Raw genomic sequence first — 14,784 nt, 5'->3', positions numbered from 1 at the left:
TGACCTAGCAGATTAGTAGTCAGGGGACGACTGTTTACCTGGCTCACTATGTTCTGTCTTCTTCCTTGAAATGTATCCATATGGGGCTTGGGGTTTATCTGGTTAATTCATGGGCTAGATCAGTGGTTCCCAAACTTGGCAACTTTAAGACTTGTGGACTTCAACTCCCAGAATTCTCCTGGAGAATGGAGAATTCTGGGAGTTGAAGTCCACAAGTCTTAAAGTTGCCAAGTTTGGGAACCACTAGATGATTCAGTAGCATTACTTGGTCCAGAAATTTGTTCTGGAAGACAGGCTGAATACTAAAACTGACGGGTACAGAGAAAACCATGTGACTTACCACATGACCTGCTATTTCAGCCAGAAGAAATAGCGAATCACGAGGTAGCCGATATCATCAGGTTCTTCCCTGCAGAGTTGACTACTGGGAAAAAAATGAGCACCAGGACAAGATTTCTGCTTCGAAATGTGTCAAATATAAAATTTGATGCGTTTTGAAGCAGTCCAGTGCCAAAGTATGACTGTATCAACTCTTGGATCCTCTCTAAATCTGTGATTTGCTTACTTTTTTTTAAATAAAAAACACTTAAAGTAGAAAGTTTTACATCTCTCACACACTTTTGTGTTATTTCAACTGAAGATTTATGAGTTATAAATATCTTGAGTTTGTAGTAGAAGTATCTGTGTATATACCGTATTTTTCGGAGTAAAAGACGCACCTTACCCCCATCTAAAAAATGGTGAAAATTTGGGTGCGTCTTATACATTAAATGTAGCCCCACCCACCCGCCGCCACCCACCCTTTGGCCTCTGCCTCCCAGCAATTTACTTCCTTGCAGCAAACGGGGAAAACAGGGCTTGCAAAGGCAGCAATAGGCTATGGCAATCCCTGCAGCCTGGAAACAGCTGATGATCGGGAGGCCCATGCTGAAATTGAAAGTGAAACTTGCTCTACAGGCAAATTGCTGGGAGGCAGAGGCAGATTTTTTTCTTCTTCTGCTAATCAGGCTGTTTGCGGTTTGCTGCAAGGAAGTTAAGTCAATAACTATAAATGCCTATTGAATGTTCAAATTATTAGACTTATTTTTTAAAGACTGCTTTATTATTGTTCCAGATAACTTAACAAAATGAAGGTTTTTAAAATAAATGCTTGATCTGAAGAGGCCCAGTGCTATTGTATTTTTTTTTTAAATAGCGGAGAATAATGTATACTTCCAGAAAGCCACATCAGTTTTAACAGCTTCTGTACAAGTATGGTCTGAAATGTAACAGTGTCCTGTTGTCTAATTAGACCCCGATTTAGTCATGTTTGGAGTAGATCTATTTAAATAATTGGCAGGAGTTAGTATGACTACATTTAAAAAAACTTTCTGGCATTAATATACTGCCGTAATGTACATTTCTCCAATTCTTGGCTATTTCTATGGGTCAGGCACACATGCACAGAAATACACCACAAACAGTGTATATTGTCTGTACTGTTTGCTGTTTGTTGCAAGGAATCAAATTGCTGGGAGGCAGATTTCCCCCCTTGTTTTCCTCCCCAAAAGCTAGGTGCGTCTTATACTTTGGAGCGTCTTATACTCCGAAAAATACGGTAACTAGCAGCACAGAACACAAAATATACCTCTAGAAAATGTATACACAATATGTTTACAGCTTATAGTAAATGGTAGCTAATAAAAAGGAATGGACAGCACTAGCACTGAACAGTTGCCACTGCATGTAGAGAACCAACTCAGCCTACCCACTTCTAAAGACTAATTTTCGAACGCTAGCATTAATATTAATAAGCATTCCTGCTTCTTGCCTAGAATAGCGGTAGTATTTCTTACCCTGTAGTAACCCGGAATACTGATTAATTGCAGCTCCTTTAGGGTAGACATAAAGCAAATATACAACAAACCTTCATTCATTTTAAATAAATGCTGAATACAACTGGTAATATAAGGAAGATTCATAAAAATGGTACTCTGTGGAACATGTTTTTTAGTGGGCAGGTCTGGAACTGGGGTAAGCCTTCTTACTAGAAAGATTTAAGCATTGATATCCTGAAACTGTAGCTGGTAGGTGGAGAAACCACTCCAGGGTAACTTCTACCACTGAAGGGAAAAAGCTACACATTGCACATATTTTACCTTTAAATTCACACAACTCTTTGGCATAAAAGAAGCGGGATCAGAAAAGGCTACAGTATTTTTTGTATTTCTAATGTGGCACATGGACTTTGGGGGACAAAGTTAATGCACTGCAGCCGACTGCAACGGAATTCTGGCCACATCAACTCACAATGAGGACAACAATTCTGGCAGTCAATGACTGGGTCAATATCTTCATAACAAGTACAAGGGAGAAGTAAATGTACTCGTATTTCATTCGTCAAGCCTAAGAATTAAAAAAGCAGCTTGGAAATACTGAAATGAAAATTACAATTTCACTCTTCCCCATTAAAATTAGTTGTGCTTCTATATGGTTTTTTTTTAAAGTGTTTATGCTGGTTCTCTTTGTGGTTTTTAGCACACCCATGGACAAGATGGATTTAAATCTTGTAAATAAGATATATTATTGTACATATGTATAGTTCTATAGCTCACTATTTTCTATTTAGGAACTTGTTGCTAAAAAAATTTCTACATCTATCTCCTTGTGATAATCAGCCCTGTCAACTTGATTTACACATGGAATTAATTTGGGTTTTTTTTAACTGCAATATTTCAATCTTTTCTCCAAAAACAAACTGGCCTGCTTCTTCCGAGTATTCCTCAAAATGAAAAAAAAAAAAAAAAAGCTTTTCCTTATTGTATCAAGAGTAGTACATTAAAAATCTCTTGCCTTCACCTTGGCAAGTTGAATGAGAGTATCAAGTACATGACGGCAGACCACTGGGGCAGCCTGTGGGTGTATGTGAACCGTGGAACCAGCGGCAGCATGCTTCTCCGTGTGCTTGCGGCCTCCAGCTCGCTGGATCTGGAAGATGTTGGTTCTACAACCCAGAGCTGCATCCATGGAAACTGAGAGCCAAGAAAGTTGCCCCGAGCTTTTGGATTCCATTTTATGCAGCAGGTCAAGTGGCCGGCTGTCTGCACCACAGCCTTTGGCTGCCCTTTTGCCTTTGTCATCTGGTGCCACAGTCCCCTTGGGCGTCTCCACGCACAGTTCGCTCTCACTGCTGCGCTGCAGGATGGAAAGTAGGCTCCGAATCACCCAGTTTCGTGTCTGCGCATGATAACAAAGATTCCGCAACACCCGATGAAGCCGGCTTGTGTTCAGCTTTGGCTCATCTACAAAAAGCAGGACCAACAGACAGGACAAGGCCTCATGGTCCAGTAGAAGGCGTCCACGCAAACGCAGCAGACTGTCTACATTGCTGCCTGAAGGTCTAAGAAGCAACAATAGAAATATCAGAGAAGTTTATACCATATTCCACAAATACAAGATACTTCGTTAAAGAAACCCTTTCTAGCAAAGAGAGACTCATTTAGTAGAGGCAGGTTTCCTTAGGTCATAACTTCAATGAGTTGGAAAGTTCTCCTTTCTTGTCAATGCTCATTCTATCTGTTAATCAGAATGAATTTGAATCCATTAAAGTTTAAATCAAATATTGAATCAAATGCTTATCCTCAAGGCTGCTGGTTCTTAAAGCTACAGCTCTGCTCTTTATTTTCAAACCAATCCAGTCTGTCTTTCAGCTTACACAGTGAAGCAGATCAAAAGGCAGGACTTTTTGGAATGGCTAAGTACAGGTATTTTCTTATTTCTGGAGGCAAGATCATGGCCAGTCCAATTTTTAGATTTCAAATTAAGCCCACCTCCATGCTAATAGCATAACTAGTTTGGAGCAATTATTACAATTTTAGTTTTGCGATTCCAAACAAATCCAGTTTATCGCACGGTGTATCCCTCCTCCAGAAAAATCCCGTCCCACTCAATATCTAGTACCTGCTGTGGCTGCTGCTACCACCCATCTGGAAGGTACCTCCTCTTTGTACGGCTAAGCGTGTATACTGGACACCTCTGTTTCCACTCAATCGACTTGTGAAGGCTGCGAAGAGTGAAAAGGGGAGCAAAGTAATTGAATCAAGAGTTGAGACCCAATAAACCAAACAATATATGATGACAAACCAGGAAAGGCTTGCCTTACCTGGGCTACGCAAAATAGCAGACAAGGCAGAAGTGCTAGAGTGGCCAAAGAGACGCTCATGCATCAGTTGACGCTGGCGGGCTTCCTGTTCTCGCCTCAGAGCCTGTGCCTCAGCAGCAATATCAGGAGGCATGACTGCCAATACACTATCCTCCATGTCTTCCAGCACACTGCGCCGCAGATCTGATGGCAGTGTTTGAATGAAAGTCACTGGATCCATGGGTGTGTCTGAGCTTGTGCTTTGGGCAAGCTCACGCCTTTGCTGTTCTGCCCGCTGTTGTGCCAACACCTGAAATTGAAAAAAAAGATTTTGAAAAGTTTGAAAACCAACAATTTCCTCATCACAATGAAAACTTATATGCCGACCAAGTACAGTGTTAGTTTCTACAAGCAAAGCATTTCTTCAACCATATGTCCTCTAAATACCAATCATCTAAGTAAAATACCAAATTACCCAGTATGAATAAATGAAAGGCTGATATGGTATTAAGCCTTAAGGAAGGAATGAGGAAGCTGATCCAGTGCACCAGCTGATTTAGCTGATGAAATGACTTGCAGATCACAAAAACTTAATGCTTTTTAAATAAACTTTGATTGCCGAAAAGGTACTATCAGTTTTTCTGCCATCATAGACTAACTAAGAAAGACCTTATAAAAGAAATATTCATGAAATAACTAATATTTATTTATTTATTAATATAATTTATATAATTTTATTCATATATTGTTTATATATTCCAATAATTGGAATATCTGTATGAGTTTCTCAGGAGCAGAAACTTTAGCTTGATTCTGACATTAACGCATTAGTATTTTGATTAAAAACAACAAATCTTTACATAGAAAGAGCAAGATCAATTATGGGTGTCTATTTCATAAATAGACTCCATAAATTTGGATAAGTATGGAATTCCTTTGAGATTTGGCAGAAGAGAATTAGGCAAGTAAGTTCACAGAAAGAGTAGTGGAAGCTTGGAACCAACTTCCAACAAGGTCAGTCAGCAGTTTAAACATGCTTAGGATAGTCCATCATCCAACATAAATTAAAAAATAAAGTAAATTAAATAAATTAAAAATAAGTAATTAAAAACAAAACAAAACTCAAAGGGCAGAATCAGTGGATCACTAAGTCTTTTTCTGCCATCAGTTTTCTATATTTCTAAGTATGACTAAAGAATGATTTAGAGCAGTGGTTCTCAACCTTCCCAATGCCACGACCCTTTAATACAGTTCCTCATGTTGTGGTGACCCCCAACCATAAAATTGGTGTCTCGGTTCCTAAAGACCATCGAAAATATGTGTTTTCCGATAGTCTTAGACGACCCCTGTCTAAGGGTTGTTTGACCCCCCCAAAGGGGTCCTGATCCACAGGTTGAGAACCACTGATTTAGAGAAACACAATCCTATTTTATGCAATGCAATTCGGTGGACCACAAGGGTAGCTTCAGTTTCTTACTTCTGTGAAGTAATTGCTTCGATTCTGTGTTACCCTTAAGTAGTATATAGTAATACCTCTTCCTGGATAGCTGGGGGCAAAGCAGCCAAGAACTCAGGACTGACTTCTGTCACACCAGGATTGCCCACTACAGGAGGTGTTGGAGTTGTGGCCGTGGTGGTAGGAGCTGAACGGGCAGGAGGCCGGATACCCAACTGGTTCTGCAGCACTTCGCGTCGAATGTCATCAGGCAGGGCAGCCAAAAAAGATGGGTCGACACCTTCAGGAAGATTTATTCCTGTTGAAAAGGGATATTAGGTGCAATTGTTGGTGCTACAGAGAAAAGTTTACTATTATAAAACTGACCATTATCTTTTTTGCTCCTGTAACATTTACCTGCCAAAGGATCTTCCTCTTCACTGCTGGTGGAAGGCAGTGGTTCTTCCAAGATGCCGCGAGAATCAGCACCAGAAATGGCTACAGCTGAATCTCTGGTGGAGGAGCTCTCAGAGGATGCCGGTGGAGAGCTGCATAGCGGGGAAGAGTGGTAATAATTAATGCAAGGCTAACACAAACAAAACAGGACACCGGCTTATATTTGATTTCTGGCTCTTACCCATCATCCACCTGCTGGCTGGGATCAGGCTGGCCCTCCCTAGCAGTATGGGCGTTTGGCCCTTGTTGGCTTGCATCGGCTGCTGCCACCACGGCATCTGTGCCTGCCTGTTCCACGGTGCTAGCTCCACCACTCTCTGCCACGCTTTCTTCCAGATTGCATGAAGCCAGGCTGCTGGTGTCCATGGGTGAGCCCTCCAACTGGCTGCTGACAGCAGTCAAGGCATCTGAGTCTTCAGCTCTCTCTGGAGAGAGCGAAGCTGGTGGGAAAAGCAAGACAAAGGTTTGTGGGCAGGGAACTCAAATTCTTTCACGGAGATTCACAGAAGAACACAGCTCTCTGGGATGCGAGTGTCCTCTCCAAGAAATTAGGACAGAATATATTGCTTGAAATACTGGACCGAAAATCTGTTGTTAACCAAGATTGCTAGCACCAGGTTGAATTAAGACTCTGGAGTGACAGACTGCAGAACTTTTCTGGAAAAACTATCAAAGCCGAAGAGTAACCCAAATAAATTGGCCGAACATTTCATTATTCAAGTCAAAATTTGAAATCACTCCTCCATAAAAAGTCTTGAGTTTTTAAAATAAAGAACGTTAAAAAAAGATTGATATAACCAAGACTATATCACAGTGGGGATTATTACACAGGCATTAACCTTGTATGTTAAAATTTCGTAAGAACATAAACATAAACCCTTGAAAAAAACATGCTGAATGTTTGGACAAAGATAAGACACATGACTGCACAGCTATGTACAAGGGTCAGAAAGGGGCAACAGTGGCTGCAGGGTGAAGCCTAAGGCCACTTACTGATGGTGGGGGCAGGTGAAAGCTCCATCTGCGTGGCCTCAGCGTCTGTGCTCAGCCTCCCAGGGCCCGAGTCCTCCTGCTCCACTGGCATCAGCAGCTGCCCAGAAGCCTGAGCAGTGGACTGCCCCACCAGCTCCGAAGGGAGCTCTCCTGCCCCTGTTGCTTGTTGCTGCTGCTGCTGCTGGGGGCTCTCCAATGTGACCAGAGTCTGCTTAGAGCCAGCCGAGGTGTCTTTGGCGGCAGCTGAGACTGCGGGGTAGCCGTCGGGATGGGTGGCACCATCTGGGAGCCGAGAAAGGGAGGGAGGCTGGCTTAAAACCCAACCTGCTGAGCAGCAGGAGGATTTCAAATGGGGCCTTGGCTCCCCCCCCCCCCATTTTAGTAAAACAAAGCTCCGAGTTCCCACAAAACTAAGTGCATTGAAAAAAAGCAAAAGACAATATTGGGTATTTTACTCCACACAGGGAAAGTAGTAAGTTGTATAGTTATCTCTGATTTGGGGCACAAATCCCTACCCCACAACAATACAACTTACTACCTCACCCTGGTAGGAGCAAGAAGCACAAAAGCATGAAGGCAAAGTATTATGTATATTGTTTGCGCTACAGGAGATCCCCCCCTTATCCCTGTACTGAATTTCTCTACTCAAAGCACACAACTGCGGTTTGTAAGATACAACAGCCGACTGCAAACACCCCAGCCAAACCCAACAATGGAACAACAACAACAAAAAATCTCCCGTGTTGCATCCCAACTTGGGAGCTTGGATTCCCAGTTCCTTGCTGGAGTTAGGTGTAATCTTTCAGTAGCATCTTTCTTCTTCTTCAGAGTAGGCAATGGTGGCATGACGGAATTAGGAATCCTCATAGGAAAGACAGTAGATTGTATAGTTATCTCCAAGACCGGGTATGACCCTAAAACTATACAATCTACTACCTCATCCCAGGGGGTCCGGGAACAGCATCTGCTTGAGCTAAGCTGGGGGAAGAAAATAAGACACCAACCAAACATCCAGAAGAAAATAAATTACCTGGGAGATTCTGCTCAGCTGAACTGTTTGACTGTGGCACTGGTCCCTACAGAGGCAACAAACATACAAAATCAGAGTGATGCAGAATTCAATCAATCCATCTCAGGCTCTGAAGACCAATGTAGGTAGGAAAATACGAATCTACACCTTCTTTTTAGGACAGGAAGGAGATTGTGTGTTACTCCCACCCAGTGTCTCCATCTGTTTTTTTTTTCTAGTCTTGTAAAGCAAACTTAAGGACAATTCCACATAAAAGCTAGTAAACATATTCTATACATTGCTATGGAACACATAAAAAACCTAATTGCTAGCTCTGTCCTAAAAACCAAAATTACAATGCATACAAAAAGAAATGCAGATTATATAAGGCTATTTATGCCCTTTAATTAACCATTATTCTTGTTAAGCAGTTTTACAAATAACAAATAATTAGTTTTTTATTATTCATAGTAAGAAAAAAAAACATATGCTGGAAGTCACTATATACTGTTTTAAATCTACTGAAGTTATGATAATACTTTGTAAGCATCCTAAATATTTTCTTGAAAAATTGCATGAATATTATTCACTGATTCATAGAAAGATAACAGAAGTCACTTCTATTTTTGTTAGAGTATTTCATTTTTCCTATTTTGTTCAATTCAATTCTTCATTTGTTTTTCTGCTGTTCTGAACTTCTGAAAGTAATAATCTACAGTATTTCATTATTAATCATATTTAATAAACTAGCCTCCTTTATTTTGTTGCTGAATTGGAACATAAGCCTTATTAAATAAGGAAGAAAAAAGAGCTGTCGGGATTGGGCTGTGTTTAACAGAAAAATGTGATGATTCTGGGATAAAGTCACTTAGAAACAACCAATGGTTAGGGCCAAGTCTCCCTTCCTTTCATAAACAGAGGTTGTTTGTATTCTGCAATATAAAGTGCTAACTATTTCTAGCTACTGATCCTTCTTCAACTAACTTTAGCAGCCATACCAGATGGAAAAGGCCTTGAAAGTCTAATGCCTGGTTTTTAAGGGTGCCTTAAAGAAAATCCACAAATAGTCAAGTCTGACTGCTAACCTGAGGATTCTGCTCCTTGTCTTCTGAATCTTTGGCCTTATCAGACACTTTGGCCTCTTCCTCCGCCAATTGCTTGCGTCTTTTCTCTCTTCTTTCCTCTAGCTCTTCATCCCTCAAGGCTTCCAAGTGGTTGATAATGGGGACTTTGACCACTGAATGGAGGAAAGGCTTCCAGTCAAGCACAGTCAATTTAAGGGAGGAGGATACTATCGGAAGGAAGGAAGTACTCATTAGCTCACCTGAAACACAATCATGCATGCTTTCCGCATCAAGTACTTTGCATTCTTCCGTCCAGCGTGTCAAGGCAGTTGGGATGCTTGACAATGTTCCTAAAGAAGTGAATGAAAGGGACGATGGTTTTGAAAGAATTCAAATATCATAATTGAAGTATCAAGAAATAACATTTTGGAGGAGCAGGCTCCATAGAAATTGAAGGCAAGCTTGGTATCCCTCGAATAATGCATTCCTATGAATGGGGGCCAAGTAAATCCCATTAACTTAAATGAAGTTTGCATATATGTGAATATGCATAGGACTATTTCCTAAATTTTAAATGCATTTTTCTAAAAAGCATTTTCTGAGGAATTAACGCAATCAAATTAAAGCCAAAAAATCTTTGGAGCGAGCTTTCCCTAAGCATCAATGTTGTTTCACTGTGACTTGGTTATGGTTAACAATGGTAGAATCAAAGCTAGAGGACAGCTTTCAAGAATTGGAAGTCTCTGAGATACATCAATGTACCATAATGCTTCCTTAAAATAATGATAATTCCTCCCCCCCTCCTGCTTGCAAATGCTGGATTTCTAGGTTATAGACAGCTTTGGTGTTATTCAAAACTTTGGTGAAGACACAATTATTTCAGTATTCCAAAGCCTTAGCAATTAGTTCCCTGAAGACTTGCCTGCCTGGCTGGTAGCTGTGCTCTGGTCATGAAAGAACTCATCCAGCAACTCATCATCCGAGCGAGCAATTATGTGCACATCATCATTGCCTACCAGGAGGCGAGCACGACCTCGACTCTGGAGTGGAAGGCTACTGCTTAGCTGCAGGATGTCTGCGGCTGCTGAAGGACCCAGCAATCTGAAGATGACATGCAGTAATTGGAAAGAGTTAGGAAGCAGATGTTGCAATATTTTAGGATAAGGATGATCCAATGCATGAACAAATTGCAAATAAGCCGCTCTCTTCTAAAGCAAATTACTGGAAACTGAGAAATGGGCAATATTGTTAACATTCAGCATTGTTCCCATTAGGCTCCTCTCTTTTTCCTTAGCTTACCTCTGCAGAATTAGAGGTGGGTTGGGCTGTCGGGTGCCTGGATAATGCACATGAATTGTATGTCCCGTATTGGCGGTCAGTTGTCGTAATGTCCTCTGGCTGCGACCAATGCCTTGTGCCAATCGAGTAGTAGAGGAACCACTACCCAAAGTCAAAGAGCTATGGTCTGCATGCCGTACCATAAGTGGATGAGTGGCCGGAATATTGCCAGGTGATGGAGGAATATCCGCTAGGAATGAAAATAGGAGAGTTAGCAGATCAAGATGGGGACTATGAAGATTTAAGCAGAGAGATTTCCTTAAATTATAAAATTGGCCAGACCCACAGATTTAGCAAAGGTAACATCATATAGGTTTCTAAATGACTCTTGTTGTTTTTGTAAATTGCAATTCATCTCATCCGCCTGGGCAAAACACAGGAAGAATACTTCATTCCAAAATAAGAGTAGCAGCTTCTTAGCCATCAACATTCTGCTTCCCAATTCTCACAGGTTCTAGAATATCATCAATATCCTATGGCTTCTGAGTTTCAGAATTCTTACTGGCGCTGGAGAACATGTTGTCAAATTCTATGATGAGGTCATCTTCACGGTCAAAGCGTTCAAAACGCACCAGCGGGGAGGCATTCATATCAGGATAGTCTTCATCTAACTCCATCTCTGAGCCGTCATCATCATCTTCCTCTTCTTCACCTTCTTCACCTTCTTCATCATCCTACAACAGCAAACAGCAAAATCGACAATGTGTATCCAGGATTCGGAAATCCATCCCTTTGCATTTCCTCATATTCATGCTCACTACTTTGAACCAAGAGAAATTCTAAACCAGCAAAACTCTTAATTTAATTGTACATTAAGCAGACTTCAGATTCCACACATTATTAATGGTTCTTGAGACTACCAAAAACCAGCCAACTTTTTAAATTGTCCTTCCTTGTTATTCCATACAAGTCAGTAATGTGAAGATTGCAAAGTAAGTTGGCAGTAGGCTTTTGTGCTGGCTTTTCTCCTAGTGCCTTTACCTGATCGTCTTCATCTTCCTCCTCCTCCTCTTCTTCCTCATCTTGACTGTCATCTTCATCCTCATTGCTACCACTGCTGTCTTCTTCCTGTGTGTGCTCTTCCTCATCTTCAGGATCCAAGATATTCATAGAATCTAGAACAGAATTGAGAGTGCAGATAAAGTGAGGTGGCTTGTGCTAATTAAATGAAAACGTTTCCAGTTATTTCTCTAATGAGATTCTCCAAACTTTTTGTTTTTTTCAAATTTGGAAAAGCCTTGTGAAGCAAGATTACATAAATAATTATCTTTCTGCTTTCTAAAAAAAGAGCTTCCGCCTATGAACATTTTGAAAATATAGTAGTGTTAAGTTTCTTTTCTCCAGCACTGCACCAACCCCACCGGAAGGATGTCTATTGGCATTTTTATGACTAGAGATAAATGTTTAGGCAATGCCTCACCTTCCCTGTTGGCCTGTAGTGTGGAAGCCTGGCTCAGATTGGAAGGTGCCTCATCCATCAACACATCCTCCTGAGACTCATCCTCTCCACTTCGTCCCACTGAAGGACACAAAGGCAGAGCACAGGATTTAGCAGAATCATGACTGAACAGCTATTTTTTCTGTTGAGGAATGCCAGAGCTGTCCATTTTATCTATAAATACCCATTATGATTCTGATGTGATGCGGTAACTAAAAACAAATACACTGATGACAATGTCATGAATGCATTTGCCTCTGCCTAGCACCCTGAGAAAGAAATGAAATGTTTCTAAAGAGAGAACAGATAGTATGGGCATCTGCCAACTATTAGTGCAGCTTTTTCATGTTTTGTATGAATGAATAGCAGCCAAGAAATGGCGTGAGCAGCCATTTTTCTCTATCTGGAGGAATGGCCGCTAATATATGATAGAATTCTCTATATTATAATGTGGAATTTAAATTATTCCTTTAGATTACACACAAGGAAAATAAAACAAGACACGTTAAACCGTGAGATCCTAACTGATGACCCTAACATTGAATTATGTGTTTGCTCTCACCTATTATAGTACTATTTCCTGAGCCACCATCTTGCTCCAGTAATTCATCAATCAGATCTTCCAGTTCATTTTCGACCTAGAAAAACAGAGATGGGAACATCACTGAGATCCAGTTGTTCCACATACCTTAATAAGCCTTGAAACTCTACAGAAGCTGCACTACCCTGTGTGTTAGTACCTCTCTGCTTGTTGTTCAAGCACAGGTATAAATTAATAATCAGTCACCCCTGCTTCAGATATCACAATCTGAATAAAAAAAGGAAAGACTATGGAAATTGGTGGAAAGTTAAACATTTCAGTCCCGGTTCTATTCAGTCATTTAAAGCTCTCTTCCCCCAACTTTCAAATATGATGTGATTTCACTTCTCAATTCCCATGGCTGTTGGCCACTTGGGAATTTTGGAAGGACTACATTGGCTGAAAATACTGTTCTCTCTCCGTTTGAAGAGAAACAGCGTTCAGGTAGGACCAACACTCATTTTACAAAAGAATTGGGGGATTGTAAATCTTCACTTTTATTCTTCTATATGCAATTTAAGACAAACTCCACCTAGATCAACATAAGCAGGAATTCAAATGACACCCCCATTGCATTATATTTCAGTCTTAAAAGTCTGCAGTCTGTTAGTTTTTGTAAAAACTAACAAACAAACAAACAAACAAAAAACCCAGAGGGAATACCCTTACAACCTCTAGCATTCGCACCTGCATCTCTTGTGTGCTCAGGACTTCAGGCTGCCCCGCAATCACCACTGCGTCAGTCTCTGCTTCACCATCCATGATGTCACCATCTGTTACTTCTGCTTGTGCAACGTCATGGTCCTCCTCGGGAGCTTCTGTTTCTCCACTTTCTCCTAAGAATCAAATAAAAGTGAGGCCTCTCCTCTCTTGAACTGACTTTACTCAAGCACAAATCACTGGAGATACATACATACATATACATACATATATACACAAAAGGAAATCTAGCACACACACACACAAACACACACACATATAATATATATGCTGGTCTTGTTGTATTCGGGTCTTTCCCCGTGTAATATTGAGATTGTCTTGGCAATGTTTCGGCGAGGTCTCACTTGCCATCTTCAGGCTGGTGTTTCCAGCTTAAAGTGTGGTTGGAGCTGCTGTCTTTTTATAAATCTTGGTGGGGGTGTGTGGAGTGCTGGCTTTGTTTCAGTAAGTGGATTGATTGTCTGTGTGGTTGTATCATGATTAGTAGATTGGTGCTGATTGGTACTGGCTGTGTGTCCGTTGTTGTTTTGTGTTGTAACAGCCTGGTTGGTGGTAGGGCTCGTTTGTTGACTAGGGCTGGTTTCCAGATGTCTGGTAGGAGGGAGGTATCATCACGTTTATTCATGTTGTGGGGGTGTTTCTCTATTTCAGAAAAGTAAGAAAAAACTTCCTCCCTTTTCCAGCACCTTAAAGCTACAGGACATGAAATTAATTTTGAAGGAACCAAATTAATCTCCAAAACTGAACACTTCAACAAGAGAATAATTATGGAAGCTATCGAAATAGAGAAACACCCCCACAACATGAATAAACGTGATGATACCTCTTGCCTACCAGACATCTGGAAACCAGCCATAGTCAACAAACAAGCCCCACCCACCACCAAGGCCGTTACAACATATATATCATATATTGTTGATACAACATATCTTGTTGTATTGTATCTTATTGTATATGTGTATGTATGTATGTATGTATGTGTGTGTGTGTATATACACATACATACATACATATACATATACACATACATACATATACATATACACACATACACACACACACACATATACAATAAGATACAATACAACAAGATACAAGATACAAGATACAACACTACACCATACATACATACATACATACATACATACATACATACATACATACATACATACATACATATGTAAAAGCAGACAAAAGGAAATCTAGCCAGAAGAGGGAGCAAGTCACAAATTTGCTCCCACCTCACAAATCAAATATAGCAAGAGATAAGGAAGCTGTCGGGGAAGAGGTCAAAGTGCACAGCCATTTTAAAGAAGAATACTTAGAGGAGACGAGGCATGTTACCTGCATCTTGTTGACCGCTGCTGGCATCTCGTGCTACTCCCTGAGCATCCTGCTCTGCCTTGCTCTTGCTTGAGGCACTTTTGCTACCGAAGAGACTGCTGGGCTGATTGACAATACGTGACAATGTCTCCAGGGGTTTCAAGGCAGCATTAACTGTGTTGGCCATGTTGGGACTTTAGGAAAAAGTACACACACAGAGTAGTCCGAGTTAGAGCAAAGTCAGATCTCAACGAATAGACCTTAGCTGATGTAGATATATAGAAATAGAAATCTTTAATAAAATGGGA

General features: G+C 40.8%; 1 protein-coding gene across 14 annotated transcripts in view; it reads right to left on the bottom strand.

The window, feature by feature from the left end:
* Positions 1–14,784, bottom strand: part of HUWE1 (HECT, UBA and WWE domain containing E3 ubiquitin protein ligase 1) — a 109,465-nt gene that overhangs the window by 12,406 nt on the left and 82,275 nt on the right. For 9 of the 14 annotated variants that reach the window (XM_087710819.1, XM_087710818.1, XM_087710821.1 and 6 more), the window contains 18 exons: positions 14,498–14,670; positions 13,121–13,269; positions 12,416–12,491; positions 11,836–11,934; positions 11,397–11,530; positions 10,918–11,089; positions 10,377–10,605; positions 10,000–10,178; positions 9,338–9,427; positions 9,099–9,250; positions 8,035–8,080; positions 7,005–7,286; positions 6,193–6,451; positions 5,973–6,103; positions 5,654–5,874; positions 4,142–4,430; positions 3,940–4,042; positions 2,833–3,379 (listed from right to left, as the gene is read on the bottom strand). In XM_087710819.1, the coding sequence (XP_087566945.1) occupies positions 2,833–3,379; positions 3,940–4,042; positions 4,142–4,430; positions 5,654–5,874; positions 5,973–6,103; positions 6,193–6,451; positions 7,005–7,286; positions 8,035–8,080; positions 9,099–9,250; positions 9,338–9,427; positions 10,000–10,178; positions 10,377–10,605; positions 10,918–11,089; positions 11,397–11,530; positions 11,836–11,934; positions 12,416–12,491; positions 13,121–13,269; positions 14,498–14,670 (3,331 nt within the window). The remainder of the gene's footprint in view (positions 1–2,832; positions 3,380–3,939; positions 4,043–4,141; positions 4,431–5,653; positions 5,875–5,972; positions 6,104–6,192; positions 6,452–7,004; positions 7,287–8,034; positions 8,081–9,098; positions 9,251–9,337; positions 9,428–9,999; positions 10,179–10,376; positions 10,606–10,917; positions 11,090–11,396; positions 11,531–11,835; positions 11,935–12,415; positions 12,492–13,120; positions 13,270–14,497; positions 14,671–14,784) is intronic. The other 5 variants (XM_087710822.1, XM_087710820.1, XM_087710829.1 and 2 more) reach the window with 2 other exon arrangements.

Source organism: Thamnophis sirtalis, unplaced genomic scaffold, assembly GCF_051295495.1.
Source record: "Thamnophis sirtalis isolate CommonGarterSnake01/CBP01778 unplaced genomic scaffold, rThaSir2_p1.2 scaffold_3, whole genome shotgun sequence".
Lineage (NCBI taxonomy): Eukaryota > Metazoa > Chordata > Lepidosauria > Squamata > Natricidae > Thamnophis > Thamnophis sirtalis.
This window is presented reverse-complemented; position numbering and strand designations above follow the sequence as displayed.